Source organism: Strigops habroptila, chromosome 22 (genome assembly GCF_004027225.2).
Source record: "Strigops habroptila isolate Jane chromosome 22, bStrHab1.2.pri, whole genome shotgun sequence".
Taxonomy (NCBI): domain Eukaryota; kingdom Metazoa; phylum Chordata; class Aves; order Psittaciformes; family Psittacidae; genus Strigops; species Strigops habroptila.
Genome location: NC_044298.2, coordinates 2,020,078 through 2,039,661, shown reverse-complemented (window position 1 = coordinate 2,039,661; position 19,584 = coordinate 2,020,078). Strand labels below are relative to the sequence as shown.

General features: G+C 53.0%; 2 protein-coding genes across 2 annotated transcripts; both read left to right on the top strand.

Moving 5' to 3' along the window:
* Positions 1–356: 356 nt before the first annotated feature.
* On the top strand, positions 357–3,481 carry LOC115602710 (methanethiol oxidase-like). The gene is made up of 9 exons (XM_030474083.1): positions 357–524; positions 996–1,116; positions 1,208–1,390; positions 1,719–1,901; positions 2,010–2,084; positions 2,186–2,307; positions 2,407–2,499; positions 2,632–2,750; positions 3,061–3,481. Exons 1-9 carry the CDS (start codon positions 357–359, stop codon positions 3,221–3,223), a joined length of 1,227 nt encoding a protein of 408 aa, XP_030329943.1. The 3' UTR covers positions 3,224–3,481.
* An 11,698-nt stretch (positions 3,482–15,179) lies between these two features.
* On the top strand, positions 15,180–18,057 carry LOC115602529 (methanethiol oxidase-like). The gene is given in 11 exon segments (XM_030473710.1): positions 15,180–15,362; positions 15,835–15,955; positions 16,045–16,068; positions 16,071–16,226; positions 16,555–16,737; positions 16,846–16,920; positions 17,022–17,143; positions 17,243–17,306; positions 17,309–17,334; positions 17,466–17,584; positions 17,895–18,057. Coding segments are annotated over 11 exon segments (1,221 nt in total). The 5' UTR covers positions 15,180–15,194.
* The last annotated feature ends 1,527 nt before the right edge of the window (positions 18,058–19,584 follow it).

Genomic DNA, 19,584 nt, shown 5'->3' with positions numbered 1-19,584 from the left:
TTTTACCACATTTTGAGGTCCCTTCTAAGGAGGACTTTGCAGAGCAGTGCACCACTTCTGTCAAGATGATGATCATCATTTCTTCCTAAACATGATTTCCTCAGTTGTAGTTGCACAGGGTGAGGAATTCTTGGAAGGATCTCCCATTCTTCAGCTGCCCACAGTTCCCTAACGAAGAGCAGTGGCCAGTGCAAGGAGCACTCTGCTCCTCCCTGAGTCTCTAGAGGCAGTGCCAGCCCCAGTCAAATGGAGGCTACCAAGACCCAAGCATGTGCAGCATTAGGGTGCCCGTTTGTCCCTGCTCCCTGCGCTACCCTAACTCTGCCTTGACTGCCTAGGTGATCCACCGCCTGCCCATGCCCAACCTCAAAGACGAGCTGCATTCCTCGGGGTGGAGCGCTGGCTGCACCTGCTTTGACAATGTCAACACGCAAAGGACCAAGCTGATTCTTCCCTCCTTCATTTCCTCCCGCATCTACGTGGTGGATGTGGGTTCCCAGTGCCGGGCTCCCAGGCTGTGTAAGGTATGCCAAAGGTGATGCAGAGACAAGTTTCTGGGAAGGAGTTGGGAACTGCTGCTTCTGGAATAATACACAGGGAAGAAGGGTTCTCTCCTCATCTTCTCTTCCACCCTGATTGTAGAGAGCTGGGTCCCGTTTCCCTCTCAGCTCTTTCCTTTCCAGAGCAAGGGAGGCTCCCATCATCGTTGCGTTCCTTTCTGTGCCTCTTGCCTTCAGAGAGAGTCTGATAACTGGAAGTCACAGCACAGACAGACAAGCTGTTCTGAGTTAGGTGCTGCCGCATTCTTGTCTGTGTAGAGGGGAGCTCAGAGCCTTCGGTGCTCCTCTGCAAGGAGGAGCTGGCCCTAGCAAGAGTGAGGTCTTGAAAAGAAGAGGTCCAGAAGAGATCCGTCTTGTGGCCAAAGGCTCTGTCAGGGCGTGTGGAACGAGCTGAGCACTCGGAGGCTGAAGTGTGTTTGTGTCAACTTTTCCCAGACGATTGAGCCAGTGGAGGTCTTCTGGAAGTGCAACAAGGGGTACCTCAACGTGCCTCGCAGCCTGCCTAACGGTGACATTCTGATTGCCAACGTTGGAGATCCATCTGGCAACTCCAAAGGTACTTTGCCCTGGAGTAGCTCCCTGAGCCAGTGGCAGGTTTGGAAGTGGAGTATGGGTTTTCTTCCATGCATCCCCTTTTTGCATCCCAGGTGGATTTATCGTGCTGGATGGACAGAGCTTTGAGCTGAAGGGGAACTGGGAAAACGAGTGCGAGGCCCCCCCAAGTGGATACGACTTCTGGTACCAGCCACGCCACAATGTTCTGATCAGCTCTGCTGGGATGGCCCTCAAACGTGCGGGATGGGGCTTTAATCCCGACGACTTGAAGAAAGGTGAGGGAATACGGGTGCAAGTGCTGAGCCAGCACTCACCGGGGGGTGGGAGGGTGTCGATGGCATCAGAGAAACTTCCAGAGCTGGAGAGGGGCACAGGCAGGTTCCTCCCCACACGGCCCATTTGACAGGCACTGCTAGAGGACGTGCAGCATCTGCCCTTAAGTGAGGCTGGTCCCTGTGTGCTCCCACTGCTCCTACCTCACAGCAGCTTCTCTGCTGATGCTGGCTCGTCGCTGCCATGGCTGTCCCTGTCTGTGAGCATCCTGGGGAGGGGCTCGTGCCCGTGGGACCCCTCCTGTTCTGACTCGGTTTTCCTTTTCCTCAGGGGTCTATGGACGCCGCCTGAACGTGTGGAACTTGTCCTGCCGCACCCTCACACAGTGCTTTGACCTGGGGGAGGACTCTCTGCCCCTGAGTGTTAAATTCCTGCACAACCCCGATGCCGCCGAGGGATACGTCAGCTGTGCCCTGAGCGGCATCATCTACCGCTTCTACAAGTGCGAGGCAAGTGCTCGTGTAGTAGCTGCGTGCAGGGGGAGCCTTCCCCAGGCAGCTTTGCCCTGTGCGAGCAGCAGGAGCGCTCATGGTGCGGTGCCTGTGTCTCTTGTGCAGAGAGACAACTGGGCAGTGGAGGAGGTGATCCGGATTCCAGCCAAGGAAGTGGCGGGATGGATTATGCCCAAGATGCCAGGTTTGTGTCCCCTCAGGTGGTGAGACGAGAGCTGGGGCTCGATGCAGGGCATGTTTCTGTTGATGCTGCCTTCTCTGGAGCTCTTTGTTTCTCTGCCCCAGCCTTCACAGTCGACCTTGTCATCTCGCTGGATGACAAGTACCTGTATCTCAGCAACTGGCTGCACGGAGACATCCGCCAATACGAGCTCTCCAGGAACTGCAAGCCCAGGCTGGTGGGACAGGTAAGGCAGGGGCAGAAGGGCTTGCACTGGTGGCTTCCTTAGCAGAGATGCTGGTGGGTAGATGACCAGACAACATGTCTCTCCCTGCCTCGCTTACAGGTGTTTGTGGGAGGCAGCATCCTCAGAGGTGGACCCGTGGCTGTGTGCAGAGATGAAGAGCTGAAGTGTCAGCCCGAGCCCTTGGTGGTCAAGGTGAGTTCTGCTCTCTTAGCCCTTGGGTGTCCTTTGCTCTGCTAATTGTCTGCCCAGGGTTTCTGCCCCTGCTTGTGCTTGGCTGTGCAGAGCAAGAGGCAGTAACATCCCTGCTGTCTGTTGTGCCTTCAGTGCAAGAGAGTGTACGGCGGCCCCAGTAGGCTGCAGCTCAGCTTGGATGGCAAGAGGCTGTACGTCACCAACTCCTTCTACAGCACATGGGACAAGCAGTTCTACCCGAACCTGGTCAAGTAAGAAATGCTGGGGAGGCCAAGGGCCTCTTTCGCATGGCCTCCGTGTTAGGAACGGGGAAGGTTCCTCATCTGGGGGGCTACAGGGGTACGTGTGTGATTGCAGGGGGACAGATTTTCCCCACATCCTCCCATAGCTTCTTCCTGTTGACTTCCCCATGCAGTTGACTCACAAACATCTCTGCCTGGGCACGGAGCAGCCGCTGCCCGTGTGGAGCTGCAGTGCCAGGGTTTAGCTGGGGAGAGCACAAGTGTTTCAGTTGGTTGAGGTTTGCTTGTGTGTAATAGCTGCGCTCTTGTCCACTTGCAGGGAAGGCTCTGTCATGCTGCAGATTGATGTGGACACTGAGAAGGGAGGCCTGACTGTGAACAAGAACTTCCTGGTGGATTTTGGAAAGGAACCCTGTGGGCCCTGCCTTGCCCATGACATCCACTTCCCTTCTGGAGATTCCACCTCCAACATCGTGGCCTAGGCGCCACGGGAAAGACTCCCTTCTTCTCTCTCCTCCGTAGTGCAGCCGTTAAGAGCGAGCGTAGGGTAACTGGGTTTGGGTCCCCATTCATTGCTGGAGTCTAGATTTCTGCTAACGCGAGCTGTGGAAGCTCTGCCCTGTTGCGAGGCTTTGGTTCAGGCAGACCAGTGACCAGACACATGGCATGTTCTCAGTGGTGTTCTCTGTGCAAAGCAAGCCCTGGGCACGAATCACAGAGCAGAGCCCAGGGAGCTGCTCACACACGGTGCCTTTGGGCAGGTACCACATGTCCACCGCGCCCCGCTTCATTGCTACAGGCCTCTCAGGCCTTGCCTCGATGTTCCAGCCTGTTGGCTACTGCTCTCTGTACCGGGGCCGGTGGGAAGGTGCTGAGCTCTCACTTCTGTTTCAGAGCTTGCTCACCTTGATAACTAAGGCAAAACCAAGTGAAGTGCCCAGTTAGTCTGAGCCTCTGTTCTTCAGCCACGTCCTTCCTGGACAGTCTTCCCTTGCACGAGAGCCCTCCTGGCTCCTTGCACGTGCTCGGTCCATGTGTCACAAGCCAGAAGAGCACCAAGTGCTTCAGTTTGGAAAGAGGTGCCTGTTTCTTGACACTGGTTTGCCCTTGTGTTCTGCTTTAAACACAAATAAAACTGTTCTTCGCATCACCTACATCTTCATGGTTTTATTTCCTTGAAACATTTCATATTTATTTCAGAGGAAAACAATGCCAGCAGTGGTTAACGATAAACTCAGGGATTTGAAAATCCCTACACAGGGCACAGATTGTACAAGTGCCTGTTTGTCTTCCTAGAGTTTTCTGGTACAAATTGTCTTTACTCATTCTTTTTTGGTCTGCATTCCTGCAGGCACATGTTCATAGGGAAACTTGTCACCATTTGGGGTTTTTCTGCCCCAACCAAACATGCTTTGTGAAAGCAGTCTAGTGTTGTCATCATCCAGACTAATCTTTTGGGTTTAGTAGGGCTTACTTTAAGATACTGTGAAGGATTGAAGGAACGCACCTATTAGGCACTTGGTGAAATCCCTTGTGTTCATTAAGTGGCTGGCTTGCTGCTGGTGAGAATATTGTTTTCAGCTTGGTCACTTCACCTGGACAGCATAGTCTTACCACAGCTGAGGCAATGTTTGGGTTTTCACCCAAAGTTCTCTGCATACACTTTATATGATGTTGGCAGAATGACCTTAGTCCCCTAACAGTCTGAGCACACTGTTCTCTTTCACAAAAGCAAAGTGTAGTTACTGGAGTTGTGGATCATCCTCCTGCTTATCATGTGCTGCATAGGATGTCAAACCCTATCCTGTTGTATCCTTGCCACACAGGACAGTGACCTCTTGCCTCCAAAACCCAGCTGCACACCCACATATCCTCCCATTAGTCCCATCAAGGCCTTGAGCATCTTCACAAGGGTGCAACTGGCAGCCAAAACCATCATTAGTTTGGAGGTTACAAAAATGAGAATATAAAGAAGATCCCTCTAAGTTTTGGTTTTTCTTTATCTACGTTGGAAGAATACAAGTCCATTTACTTCCTTCACACTTCTCATGGGCTCCCCAAAAGTGCTTTGTTCTGGGGCACAGCTCGGAGGGAGGATGGTGTTTCATGAGTAGCTGAGGGCATCTTTAGGCTGCAATGCTTGTTAGTGCACCAAGTTAAGATGAGGCTTCAGCTACAGGAACAGAAACTAATGTCCTGGAAAACCACGTGGACGCTGCAGCCATTGAGTGCTCCATTCTGCCTGTGTCTTCTTTCCAGATGAACCTTTAATTATCCCTTCCAGATCGCAACAGAGGCAAGAAATAATCCCAAACTATGTTCAGGCCTTAGCAGCGGAAGACCCACGTGGTTGATTTCCTCTCCACTAGTCTGCAGGCTGCTGCAGATGAAGATTGAGATGTCAAAGCCCTCCTGGATGCTTTTTGCTGTGCTTTTGTAGCATTTGCTCGTGTCAGTGTTTAGAAGCTGGGCTGAATCTAAGTGTGAATGTGACCTTTGTTTTCTTTAAGGGATGTTGCCAGAAGATGCATATGTAACTTTCTGGGTGTTTCTTAAAGGATTTTGCATATGAATCACAGATGTTGCAGGGTAGAAAAGAATATAGATTAGGTAATTTTACCATAGGTGAATAAACCACTGGCCCATATTCTGCCTTCACGTCCGTAGTAGGATGAATACAGACTGACCAGAAACGCAGAGAAGTTTTAATCTTCCTTTGGAGAGGAACCTGAAACGTTCAGCTGAACAGCTCAGCACACGTAATCCCGGTTTGATCACCAGCTCCTTCAGTGGACCAAAGTCAACCGTAGTTGTGGTTGAGTCTGCTCTGCAGTGCTTGCAGGGACTCTCAAGGGAGGTTGCTAATGCCTGTCTGCAGGCAGACGTCTGGAGCAGGAGCAGCAGCAGGTCCTGCTCGTCCGTCCTCCCCGGCTGCGTGGTGCTGCCACTCCTCTCGTGTCAGATGGAGCGATCCTGCGGTTGTGGGAGGAGTTGGATGAAGGAGCTGATCCGGCAGAAAACCACCTGCCCGAGCAGTGACTCACGTCCATGTCCTGTGGCTGCGGGTGGCAGAGCCCTTCAGCGGCCGCCTGGAATCACTGCTCATGACACGCTGTCTGAAATCACAACCTGAGGATGTGGGTTCCGCAGGGCTCTGCCCGGCCGTGGCTGTGGGGTGGCCTGGGGAGGGCTGATCCTGCTGCCGCCCTGCTTCTGGCCAGGCCTTTCTGCCCCCCTCCCCTGCGACTCCTGCTCCAACAGCAAATGCTCACTTGGAGGGGAAGGGGTGGCTCAAACTCTAGTGGAGAAGAGGCAAAGATCTGCATCAAGGAACAAGAAGTGGAGTTGTGCAATGCTCGTGTTCCGTGCAGCAAACCTTGCAGCCTGCACATGGGGATGCTTCTCAAAGTGATGTGCTGAAGGGCTCTGCGTGTGCAGCCCTGTGACAATTGATTTGTGTCTGCTCAGTGAGGAGATGGGGAGAGATCCGGGGTGGTGGATCTCAGCTTTGCAAAGTCAGGCCTTTGGACCAGCCTTTGCCTTTGGTCTGGGATGTGCCTCTGCCCCGCACGCTGTTTGCGTACCGCTTGTACCAAGGTGTTGAGCACCCTGTCGTTCTTGCTTGGGTGTTTAGAGCAGACGTGGTGTCCCTGGTGTAGCAAGGGCTCCTCCTGACACACTGAGTGTGCTGTGCCAGTCTGCACTACATTACATCACCTTGTGCTGCCCATTATATGCCAAGGATGTCCCGCATGACATCCTTGTCTCTAAATTGGAGACATCAATGTGATGGATGGACCACTCGGTGGCTAAAGAACTGGCTGGATGGCCGCATGCAAAGAGTTGTGGTCAACAGCCCGATGTCCAGTTGGAGACCAGTAACAAGTGGTGTCCCTCAGGGGCCGGTGTTGGAACCGATCTTATTCAACATCTTTGTCAGCGACATGGACAGTGGGATTGATGCATCCTCAACAAGTTTGCCGATGACACCAAGCTGTGTGGTTCAGTTGATACGCTGGAGGGAAGGGATGCCATCCAGAGGGACCTGGAGACGCTTGTGAGGTGGGCCAATGCCAACCTCATGAAGTTCAACCAAGCCAAGTGCAAGGTCCTACACCTGGGTCAGGGCAATCCCAGGCACAGCTACAGGTTGGACAGAGAAGAGATTCAGAGCAGCCTGAGGAGAAGGACTTGAGGGTGTTGGTTGATGAGAAACTGAACATGAGCCGGCTTCAGTGTGCGCTTGAGCCCAGAAACCAACTATATCCTGGGCTGCATCAAAAGCAGCGTGACCAGCAGGTCAAAGGAGGTGATCCTGCCCCTCTACTCTGCTCTCGTGAGACCTCACTTGGAGTACTGCGTACAGTTCTCGTGTCCTCAACATAAAAGGACATGGAGCTGTTGGAGCGAGTCCAGAGGAGGGCCATGAGGATGATAAGGTGGCTGGAGCACCTCCCGTATGAAGACAGGCTGAGAAGGTTGGGGCTGTTCAGCCTGGAGAAGAGAAGCTGCGTGGAGACCTTATAGCAGCCTTCCAGTATCTGAAGGGGGCCCACAAGGATGCTGGGGAGGGACTCTCATTAGGGACTGTAGTGATAAGACAAGGGGTGATGGGTTCAAACTGAAACAGGAGAAGTTCAGGTTAGATACTAGGAAGAAGTTCTTTACTGTGAAGATGGTGAAGCACTGGAATGGGTTGCCCAAGGAAGTTGTGAATGCTCCACCCCTGGCAGTGTTCAAGCCCAGGTTGGATGGAGTCTTGGGCCACATGGTTTAGTGCGAGGTGTCCCTCCCCATGGCAGGGGTGTTGGAACTAGATGACCTTAAGGTCCTTTTCCAACCCTAACTATTCTATAATTCTATGATTATCAAAATGATAGCATGTTCTTCCTTATCGGGGCTGGCAGAAATGGTCGAGAGGAGGGGAGGAGCTGCTAGCCCAATGTGGGCTGTCCTGAGAAGCCCTGACTGCTTTTCCATGTCATGGCCTCCCATCTCTGCCCATCACGGGGAGCTTTCCTTGGGCCCAGAGCAGACCACAGTGATTGTGTTCTCCCGCTAACCATCGCTTGCTGGTGCTGCTGAGCCTGCTCTTATCCTTCCTACTATCAGTTTTAATTAGAAAACTCTACACCCCACAGCTTGGTTTTGTGAGGGATGCCAAAGACGTCACCAAGGAAAGCCAACAAGGATGACCAGCAAACTTAGCTAATGAGTGGAAGGCTAATGAAGTTTTTAATTACCAGGTGTGCAGGCGCAAGAAGACGGTGCAGTGAGCCATGCACATCGTGACAGCAGAAGCATGTTCAGAAGCATCAGCTGAGCACCTGAAATTGCCTCCGATGGGCTCAGAGCAGCATGGGAGAGCAGTGGTGAGCTCTGTGCAGAGAAGGGGGAAAGGCTGTTTTGAGTTGGCCTGAGGAGGACAGTTAGCTCTGGCTATGGAGCTGCTCTTTTCATTCTGTTACGTTAGAGAGATGTCAGCCAGGGCCTCATTTCCCCATGATTCCTGCTGAGTGTCCACCTCAGCTTATCCGCCTGCGTGCTGTGTTCTGCTTTGCCTTTGGCCTGTCTCAGCTGCTGGACTGAGCTGGACTTGTAGTTCTCATTGCAGCACCAAAGCTGTGGCCGCATCCTCCCGTCAGGCCTGCATGGCCTTCAGTGGGCATCCTCCAGTCCATGGTGCCTGGAGCACATGTTTGGGCCATGTATCCTGCCGGTCTGGAAGAATACAAGTCCATTTACTTCCTTCACACTTCTCATGGGCTCCCCAAAAGTGCTTTGTTCTGGGGCACAGCTCGGAGGGAGGATGGGTTTTCATGAGTAGCTGAGGGCATCTTTAGGCTGCAATGCTTGTTAGTGCACCAAGTTAAGATGAGGCTTCAGCTACAGGAACAGAAACTAATGTCTGGAAAACCACGTGGACGCTGCAGCCATTGAGTGCTCCATTCTGCCTGTGTCTTCTTTCCAGATGAACCTTTAATTTTCCCTTCCAGATCGCAACAGAGGCAAGAAATAATCCAAACTATGTTCAGGCCTTAGCAGCGGAAGACCCACATGGTTGATTTCCTCTCCACTAGTCTGCAGGCTGCTGCAGATGAAGATTGAGATGTCAAAGCCCTCCTGGATGCTTTTTGCTGTGCTTTTGTAGCATTTGCTCGTGTCAGTGTTTAGAAGCTGGGCTGAATCTAAGTGTGAATGTGACCTTTGTTTTCTTTAAGGGATGTTGCCAGAAGATGCATATGTAACTTCTGGGTGTTTCTTAAAGGATTTTGCATATGAATCACAGATGTTGCAGGGTAGAAAAGAATATAGATTAGGTAATTTTACCATAGGTGAATAAACCACTGGCCCATATTCTGCCTTCACGTCCGTAGTAGGATGAATACAGACTGACCAGAAACGCAGAGAAGTTTTAATCTTCCTTTGGAGAGGAACCTGAAACGTTCAGCTGAACAGCTCAGCACACATAATCCCGGTTTGATCACCAGCTCCTTCAGTGGACCAAAGTCAACCGTAGTTGTGGTTGAGTCTGCTCTGCAGTGCTTGAAGGGACTCTCAAGGGAGGTTGCTAATGCCTGTCTGCAGGCAGACGTCTGGAGCAGGAGCAGCAGCAGGTCCTGCTCGTCCGTCCTCCCCGGCTGCGTGGTGCTGCCACTCCTCTCGTGTCAGATGGAGCGATCCTGCGGTTGTGGGAGGAGTTGGATGAAGGAGCTGATCCGGCAGAAAACCACCTGCCCAAGCAGTGACTCACGTCCATGTCCTGTGGCTGCGGGTGGCAGAGCCCTTCAGCGGCCGCCTGGAATCACTGCTCATGACACGCTGTCTGAAATCACAACCTGAGGATGTGGGTTCCGCAGGGCTCTGCCCGGCCGTGGCTGTGGGGTGGCCTGGGGAGGGCTGATCCTGCTGCCGCCCTGCTTCTGGCCAGGCCTTTCTGCCCCCTCCCTGCGACTCCTGCTCCAACAGCAAATGCTCACTTGGAGGGGAAGGGGTGGCTCAAACTCTAGTGGAGAAGAGGCAGAGAGGTGCCTTGAGGAACAAGAAGTGGAGTTGTGCAATGCTCGTGTTCCGTGCAGCAAACCTTGCAGCCTGCACATGGGGATGCTTCTCAAGTGATGTGCTGAAGGGCTCTGCGTGTGCAGCCCTGTGATGGTTGATTTGTCTCTGCTCAGTGAGGAGATGGGGAGAGATCCGGGGTGGTGGATCTCAGCTTTGCAAAGTCAGGCCTTTGGACCAGCCTTGCCTTTGGTCTGGGATGTGCCTCTGCCCTGCAGGCTGTTTGCGTACCGCTTGTACCGAGGTGTTGAGCGCCCTGTTCTTGCTTGGGTGTTTAGAGCAGACGTGGTGTCCCTGGTGTAGCAAGGGCTCCTCCTGATACACCGACTGTGCTGTGCCAGTCTGCACTACATTACATCACCTTGTGCTGCCCATTATCAAAATTACAGCGTGTTCTTCCCTATCAGGGCTTGCAGAAACGGGTGAGAGGAGGGAGGAGCTGCTAGCCCAGTGTGGGCTGTCCTGAGAAGCCTGACTGCTTTTCCATGTCATGGCCTCCCATTTCTGCCCATCACGGGGAGCTTTCCCTTGGGCCCAGAGCAGACCACAGTGATTGTGTTCTCCGCTAACCATGGCTTGCTGGTGCTGCTGGTGCTGCTGAGCCTGCTCTTATCCTTCCTACTATCAGTTTTAATTAGAAAACTCTACACCCCACAGCTTGGTTTTGTGAGGGATGCCAAAGACGTCACCAAGGAAAGCCAACAAGGATGACCAGCAAACTTAGCTAATGAGTGGAAGGCTAATGAAGTTTTTAATTACCGGGTGTGCAGGCGCAAGAAGACGGTGCAGTGAGCCATGCACATCGTGACAGCAGAAGCATGTTCAGAAGCATCAGCCGAGCACCTGAAATTGCCTCTGCTGGAGCAGGAGCTTCTCGCACGTCCTTGGGCCTGGTTGTGCTTCTTGCGAGGCAGGCAAACAAGGGCTGCAGCAAGTCAGGTACAACGCCTGGCCCTCTCCCTGGCCCAGCTCAGAGCAGCATGGGAGAGCAGTGGTGAGCTCTGTGCAGAGAAGAGGGAAAGGCTGTTTTGAGTTGGCCTGAGGAGGACAACTGCCTCTGGCTATGGAACTGCTCCTGGGCTCAGGGCTTCCTTCTGATCTTTGAGGTGTAAGGTCTTGAAATCTGCCCGGTGATGATCAGAAGGGTGGTTGGTTCCCAACATTGTCTCTTGTTTTGTGAGCCCAAGACAAGCTTGCTGCCCGTAGGACACGTGGAAGAGCTTGCCCCTGAAAACTGGTGATAGAGGCAGATTCTTTGCTTACACTTGTGCAGGTATAGCCAAAACCCACTCGGAAGGTTGTGACCTGTGTGGGTGTCAGTCTGTGAAGCAGAGCATTGACAGAAGTGCTGCAGGAGGCAGGCTCAGTCTTGAAGCTGTCCCTGGGAAGCACCACTGATGTACCTGGACGCGCCTGTTAGTAATAACCATACATCAGCTGGCGGCACGACGTGTCCAGCTGTGGTAAGTCCCCCTCCTCTCTGCCTTCGCCCCTTGCACTGAAACTGTTGAGCTGGCTTTCTGCTAAATGAATCCCAGGTTCTTGCAATGCAGCACTTTGATGTTCCTCACTGACTGAACAGACAAGCGTTGGGGATGCTCCTGTGGCCACCCATCCATGTTTAAAGTGCTGCTCTGGAAGCTGTATAATTACAGCCCAGCGAGATGGGCTAAACTGACCTCTCTTGTGATTAAGATCTCCCAAGGGCTTCTTTAATGGCACTGTCAGATGTTTCTGCATTCCAGCATTGGAGCAATTACTTATCCCATGTAATGTGCCCCACTGATTGAGGAGTTCTGCCACAAGATGTGACACTTGTTCATGATGTGCGGCGCTTGGAGTTTTCTTCCTGCTTTAGTTAGGCAGCTGGTGTAGCAAGGCTGGTGGGGATGTCAGGAGAGGACCCTTCTTCCAAAATTCCTCGCCCAACACCTCAGGCCCTTTAACAGAGATCTCTGCTCTTCCCCTGGGTGCTCTGTGACAGTTTAGTCCAGTTTGTGTGAAACTCAGCTGCGCTGGTGCCAGGCACTTTGCGGTGTTAGTGCCTGCAGTGGGGTTGGGGTGCCCATTGACCAGAGTGGTGAGGAAAGAACTGCTCAGGCACTGTTCCACTGGCTGAGTTGCCCCAAATCCTAGAGATTCCATTTTCCACAGGTGGGCTGCCTTTCCCATATGGAGATGCAACCCTGAGAGGCAGCGGCAGGTCTTGACCTCATAGGTGCTGCACAGATTGTATTTCCTGAGGCACCCGTTCCTAGCCTGCTGTGTTTTCTAGCTGCGTGGGAGATGTCAGCAGCTCCTCACTGATTTTGGTGTGTTGGAGCCCCTCCCTCTCCTGAGCCTGTGCTGTACCCCAGTTTGCAGCCCTTAGAGCTCAGAAAGTCCCTCTGAGCCTGGCTTGTTGAACTGAGCCCAGGGAGCCATGATGCCTTCAGCCCTCGACGGGGCAGTGCCTTCTGTCAGGGTCCAGGTCTCAGAGTGCCTTTGGTGACCTCGGTGTGCTCCAAGTTTGTAATCTCCAGGCGGCTGCTGGTGGGGCTGATGATCTGAGGGCTTCTCATCCCTTGCCTGGAATTTGCAGCCACTGCACATTTGGATGGTGGGAACCTGGCTATGGGGGGTGGCCTTAATTACCTTGTTTCTCGTGGGGCTCTGGAGGCCTCCAAGCCTGGAGAAGTCCATTGGAAATCACCAGAGCCCCAGGATCAGATATGGGAGGTTGTGTTTAAGGAAGAGACGTGCATGGAGCAGCAGATTTTTCCCCTAGATTGGTGATTGGCAAGGCGGAAACAAGCCACAGGTGCTGGTCTGGCACCTCCCAAACGCTTAGGAGTGATGCTCCTCCCTTGGCAGCTTGCTTTGTCCCCCCACCCATTTGCCTTGTATATAAGGCCCCCTCGGAGCAGCCTTGGCACAAACACAACCCACTCCAGTGAGGCAGACAGCAAGCTGCACCTCCAGCTCCAGCACCTCTGCTCTTGAGGAGAGTGAACCAGAACCATCACCTTCAGCATGGGTAAGAGATGCTCTGCAGCCTCCCCACAGCCACGGCAGCTCCTTGTCCCCTCCTGCCTCTGGCTCCAGCCCCTGTCTGGAGTCTGCAGACATCCCACCTTGGAAGCGAGTCCCACCTGGGGACTGGTAGCTTTGTTCCTCTGAGTGCTGCAGGAAGGAGAAAGGTGGGACTCAACTTGGGCGTTTTGTCCCACTGGTACCAAAGGTTTCTCTTGTCTCCCTCCCCATCTGCTGCTGGGGGCTTCTGTTGGCCTTGGAAAGCTTCTTCCATGTGGCTGTAGCGTCCTTGCTGAGGGAGCCTCCCCTTCTGCTGGGGCATTGTCAGGGAGACAAGAAGCCAGAGTCGCTTTCCAGGCCAGATGTTCAGTCCTGGCGTGGTGCTCGGTGGAGGCTCTCACTCCTTTACTACCAACAGGGAAGGGATCAGGAGGGGATCAGGACGGGCTCAGAGAGGGCAGAAGGGAACTGAGCTGTGGTTTGATCCGTGACAGCCCCGCTGGCACTTTAGGGAGGATTCCTCTCCTGGATCTGTGATCTGTCAGTGCCATAACGACAGTAGCTGCTGGTCACAGTGGTCACCATTGACAGCTGGGGTGGGAGAAGGTCCCTCAGGTGGGACAGAGTCTTCTGAATAGGCACCTTTTAGGATGGACATTTCTCATGTTGTTCTTCTCTTCTTCTCAAACCAGACAGATGCAGAGCTCAGTGCTACGAGTACCCCACCTGCCCGGATGCTGTGAAAGGCAAGTCCTCCCGAGCGTGCTGTGGAATGGGTGGTCTGGGAAAGAACTCCGTGTTGGTGGAGACCATCGTTGGGTGCTGTGTATGCCCAGTCCCTTCTCCTAGCAGGAGAAAACTCAGACTCTGGAGATCCACATTTGTTGTTCTCTTATCTCTGGGTCAGTAAAGGAGCCAGGCTTGGACAGTGGTCAGTGATCAGGGAGGAGCAGAACAGAAGAGAATAGAATAGTTGCGGCTGGAATGGATCTTCTAGTGCAACTACAAGTAGGGAGGTTGCAGCATCCAGAAAAAGAAGCTCAGTGCTGTCTGAGAATCTGTGGAAACTTGTCTTTTCTCTTTGTGGCTGGTTCATGGCGTATTTAACACAAGCTTTCTATGTACCCAGCTCCTAGAGAGGAGGTTGCCTATGTGACCTGCACCTACAGGGAAACGTGCATCGACCAGCCTGACTACCTTGCCACTGTGGATCTCAACCCCAGATCTCCACATTACGGCCAGGTACCTGTGTCTTGACTGGTTTTATTGGACTGGTGACTGGCAACCAGCTGCTGGCTTTGTGCTTCTGTAGTGCCTCCACATTCAGGACATTCACTCTTTTTTGTTGGGGAAAATCAGGTTGATAGCCATTCCTTCCTGCCAGCTCTCTGCTTAAGCATTGCAACTTCTTATCTTCCTGCATTTTTTTGTCTCAACCACTCTGGCTTCATTTTTTTTCCACTACATCCTGGTTGTGTCCTGCAAAACCGCTCTGGGAAATCCCTTGTGAGTTTTGTCATGATAGGTCTACTTCTTGCTTCTCCACTGGTGTTATGTGCAGGACAGGGATGCTGTTCACTGAGAATCTCACCTTTCTGCTCTCTTTCTGCTGTCCCTTTATGCCTGGATCTAGTTGAATCATCTCCATCTCTGTGTCCCGGGGACAAGTTGGTTCTGACTCACTTCCCAACTCACTTCCAGAGCATTTGGTGCTGCCAGTGAGCCAGAAATGGTCTCTAGTGACCCAGGTGCTTGAGGGTATCCAGTCCTTCTGCAGAGTTCAGGACGTTTCTGTGGTGCTGCCATGTCAGAGATGTTCTGTTGTGCGCTGTACCACCCTGCCTGCTCTCATCCTACACGGGAGTGGGCATTCACTTGTCTCTGAAGGCTGCAAAGGCAGGTTATCTACTTCAAGGGTGTATATATGACCTGAGAACCCATTAGTGCAAGAGCTTTGGTACTTCAGCCCACTTCTACAAAAGCTTAGAAGAAAATGTACTTTAAAGCCAATGTAGCCATCTGAAAGTTTTACCACATTTTGAGGTCCCTTCTAAGGAGGACTTTGCAGAGCAGTGCACCACTTCTGTCAGGATGATAATCATCATTTCTTCCTAAACATGATTTCCTCAGTTGTAGTTGCACAGGGTGAGGAATTCTTGGAAGGATCTCCCATTCTTCAGCTGCCCACAGTTCCCTAACGAAGAGCAGTGGCCAGTGCAAGGAGCACTCTGCTCCTCCCTGAGTCTCTAGAGGCAGTGCCAGCCCCAGTCAAATGGAGGCTACCAAGACCCAAGCATGTGCAGCATTAGGGTGCCCGTTTGTCCCTGCTCCCTGCGCTACCCTAACTCTGCCTTGACTGCCTAGGTGATCCACCGCCTGCCCATGCCCAACCTCAAAGACGAGCTGCATTCCTCGGGGTGGAGCGCTGGCTGCACCTGCTTTGACAATGTCAACACGCAAAGGACCAAGCTGATTCTTCCCTCTTTGATTTCCTCCCGCATCTACGTGGTGGATGTGGGTTCCCAGTGCCGGGCTCCCAGGCTGTGTAAGGTATGCCAAAAAGGTGATGCAGAGACAAGTTTCTGGGAAGGAGTTGGGAACTGCTGCTTCTGGAATAATACACAGGGAAGAAGGGTTCTCTCCTCATCTTCTCTTCCACCCTGATTGTAGAGAGCTGGGTCCCGTTTCCCTCTCAGCTCTTTCCTTTCCAGAGCAAGGGAGGCTCCCATCATCGTTGCGTTCCTTTCTGTGCCTCTTGCCTTCAGAGAGAGTCTGATAACTGGCAGTCACAGCACAGACAGACAAGCTGTTCTGAGTTAGGTGCTGCCGCATTCTTGTCTGTGTAGAGGGAGCTCAGAGCCTTCGGTGCTCCTCTGCAAGGAGGAGCAGGCCCTAGCAAGAGTGAGGTCTTGAAAAGAAGAGGTCCAGGAGAGATCCGTCTGGTGGCCAAAGGCTCTGTCAGGGCGTGTGGAACGAGCTGAGCACTCGGAGGCTGAAGTGTGTTTGTGTCAACTTTTCCCAGACGATTGAGCCAGTGGAGGTCTTCTGGAAGTGCAACAAGGGGTACCTCAACGTGCCTCGCAGCCTGCCTAACGGTGACATTCTGATTGCCAACGTTGGAGACCCATCTGGCAACTCCAAAGGTACTTTGCCCTGGAGTAGCTCCCTGAGCCAATGGCAGGTTTGGAAGTGGAGTATGGGTTTTCTTCCATGCGTCCCTTTTGCATCCCAGGTGGATTTATAGTGCTGGATGGACAGACTTTGAGCTGAAGGGGAACTGGGAAAACGAGTGCGAGGCCCCCCCAAGTGGATACGACTTCTGGTACCAGCCACGCCACAATGTTCTGATCAGCTCTGCTGGGATGGCCCTCAAACGTGCGGGATGGGGCTTTAATCCCGACGACTTGAAGAAAGGTGAGGGAATACGGGTGCAAGTGCTGAGCCAGCACTCACCGGGGGGTGGGAGGGTGTCGATGGCATCAGAGAAACTTCCAGAGCTGGAGAGGGGCACAGGCAGGTTCCTCCCCACACGGCCCATTTGACAGGCACTGCTAGAGGACGTGCAGCATCTGCCCTTAAGTGAGGCTGGTCCCTGTGTGCTCCCACTGCTCCTACCTCACAGCAGCTTCTCTGCTGATGCTGGCTCGTCGCTGCCATGGCTGTCCCTGTCTGTGAGCATCCTGGGGAGGGGCTCGTGCCCGTGGGACCCCTCCTGTTCTGACTCGGTTTTCCTTTTCCTCAGGGGTCTATGGACGCCGCCTGAATGTGTGGAACTTGTCCTGCCGCACCCTCACACAGTGCTTTGACCTGGGGGAGGACTCTCTGCCCCTGAGCGTTAAATTCCTGCACAACCCCGATGCCGCCGAGGGATACGTCAGCTGTGCCCTGAGCGGCATCATCTACCGCTTCTACAAGTGCGAGGCAAGTGCTCGTGTAGTAGCTGCGTGCAGGGGGAGCCTTCCCCAGGCAGCTTTGCCCTGTGCGAGCAGCAGGAGCGCTCATGGTGCGGTGCCTGTGTCTCTTGTGCAGAGAGACAACTGGGCAGTGGAGGAGGTGATCCGGATTCCAGCCAAGGAAGTGGCGGGATGGATTATGCCCAAGATGCCAGGTTTGTGTCCCCTCAGCTGGTGAGACGAGAGCTGGGGCTCGATGCAGGGCACGTTTCTGTTGATGCTGCCTTCTCTGGAGCTCTTTGTTTCTCTGCCCCAGCCTTCACAGTCGACCTTGTCATCTCTCTGGATGACAAGTACCTGTATCTCAGCAACTGGCTGCACGGAGACATCCGCCAATACGAGCTCTCCAGGAACTGCAAGCCCAGGCTGGTGGGACAGGTAAGGCAGGGGCAGAAGGGCTTGCACTGGTGGCTTCCTTAGCAGAGATGCTGGTGGGTAGATGACCAGACAACATGTCTCTCCCTGCCTCGCTTATAGGTGTTTGTGGGAGGCAGCATCCTCAGAGGTGGACCCGTGGCTGTGTGCAGAGATGAAGAGCTGAAGTGCAGCCCGAGCCCTTGGTGGTCAAGGTGAGTCTGCTCTCTTTGCCCTCGGGTGTCCTTTGCTCTGCTAATTCTCTGCCCAGGGTTTCTGCCCCTGCTTGTGCTTGGCTGTGCAGAGCAAGAGGCAGTAACATCCCTGCTGTCTGTTGTGCCTTCAGTGCAAGAGAGTGTACGGCGGCCCCAGTAGGCTGCAGCTCAGCTTGGATGGCAAGAGGCTGTACGTCACCAACTCCTTCTACAGCACATGGGACAAGCAGTTCTACCCGAACCTGGTCAAGTAAGAAATGCTGGGGAGGCCAAGGGCCTCTTTCGCATGGCCTCCGTGTTAGGAACGGAGAAGGTTCCTCGTCTGGGGGGCTACAGGGGTACGTGTGTGATTGCAGGGGGACAGATTTTCCCCACATCCTCCCATAGCTTCTTCCTGTTGACTTCCCCATGCAGTCAACTCGCAAACATCTCTGCCTGGGCACGGAGCAGCCGCTGCCCGTGTGGAGCTGCAGTGCCAGGGTTTAGCTGGGGAGAGCACAAGTGTTTCAGTTGGTTGAGGTTTGCTTGTGTGTAATAGCTGCGCTCTTGTCCACTTGCAGGGAAGGCTCTGTCATGCTGCAGATTGATGTGGACACTGAGAAGGGAGGCCTGACCGTGAACAAGAACTTCCTGGTGGATTTTGGAAAGGAACCCTGTGGGCCCTGCCTTGCCCATGACATCCACTTCCCTTCTGGAGATTCCACCTCCAACATTGTGGCCTAGGCCCATGGGAAAGACCCCTTCTTCTCTCTCCTCCGTAGTGCAGCCGTTAAGAGCGAGCGTAGGGTAACTGGGTTTGGGTCCCCATTCATTGCTGGAGTCTAGATTTCTGCTAACGCGAGCTGTGGAAGCTCTGCCCTGTTGCGAGGCTTTGGTTCAGGCAGACCAGTGACCAGACACATGGCATGTTCTCAGTGGTGTTCTCTGTGCAAAGCAAGCCCTGGGCACGAGTCACAGAGCAGAGCCCAGGCAGCTGCTCACACACGGTGCCTTTGGGCAGGTACCACATGTCCACCGCGCCCCGCTTCATTGCTACGGGCCTCTCAGGCCTTGCCTCGATGTTCCAGCCTGTTGGCTACTGCTCTCTGTACCGGGGCCGGTGGGAAGGTGCTGAGCTCTCACTTCTGTTTCAGAGCTTGCTCACCCTTGATGACTAAGGCAAAACCAAGTGAAGTGCCCAGTTTGTCTGAGCCTCTGTTCTTCAGCCACGTCCTTCCTGGACAGTCTTCCCCTGCACGAGAGCCCTCCTGGCTCCTTGCACGTGCTCGGTCCATGTGTCACAAGCCAGAAGAGCACCAAGTGCTTCAGTTTGGAAAGAGGTGCCTGTTTCTTGACACTGGTTTGCCCTTGTGTTCTGCTTTAAACACAAATAAAACTGTTCTTCGCATCACCTACATCTTCCTGGTTTTATTTCCTTGAAACATTTCATATTTATTTCAGAGGAAAACAATGCCAGCAGTGGTTAACGATAAACTCAGGGATTTGAAAATCCCTACACAGGGCACAGATTGTACAAGTGCCTGTTTGTCTTCCTAGAGTTTTCTGGTACAAATTGTCTTTACTCATTCTTTTTTGGTCTGCATTCCTGCAGGCACATGTTCATAGGGAAACTTGTCACCATTTGGGGTTTTTCTGCCCCAACCAAACATGCTTTGTGAAAGCAGTCTAGTGTTGTCATCATCCAGACTAATCTTTTGGGTTTAGTAGGGCTTACTTTAAGATACTGTGAAGGATTGAAGGAACGCACCTATTAGGCACTTGGTGAAATCCCTTGTGTTCATTAAGTGGCTGGCTTGCTGCTGGTGAGAATATTGTTTTCGGCTTGGTCACTTCACCTGGACAGCATAGTCTTACCACAGCTGAGGCAATGTTTGGGTTTTCACCCAAAGTTCTCTGCATACACTTTATATGATGTTGGCAGAATGACCTTAGTCCCCTAACAGTCTGAGCACACTGTTTCTCTTTCCAAAAGCAAAGTGTAGTTACTGGAGTTGTGGATCATCCTCCTGCTTATCATGTGCTGCATAGGATGTCAAACCCTATCCTGTTGTATCCTTGCCACACAGGACAGTGACCTCTTGCCTCCAAAACCCAGCTGCACACCCACATATCCTCCCATTAGTCCCATCAAGGCCTTGAGCATCTTCACAAGGGTGCAACTGGCAGCCAAAACCATCATTAGTTTGGAGGTTACAAAAATGAGAATATAAAGAAGATCCCTCTAAGTTTTGGTTTTTCTTTATCTACGTT

Bases quoted from the DNA above. Each gene is read 5' to 3' on its own strand.
- LOC115602710 (XM_030474083.1), top strand. From the start codon at position 357: ATGCCCAACCTCAAAGACGAGCTGCATTCCTCGGGGTGGAGCGCTGGC. The intron at 2,085-2,185 runs GTTTGTGTCCCC...TCTCTGCCCCAG, and splicing joins GATTATGCCCAAGATGCCAG to CCTTCACAGTCGACCTTGTC. The intron at 2,308-2,406 runs GTAAGGCAGGGG...CCTCGCTTACAG, and splicing joins AGCCCAGGCTGGTGGGACAG to GTGTTTGTGGGAGGCAGCAT.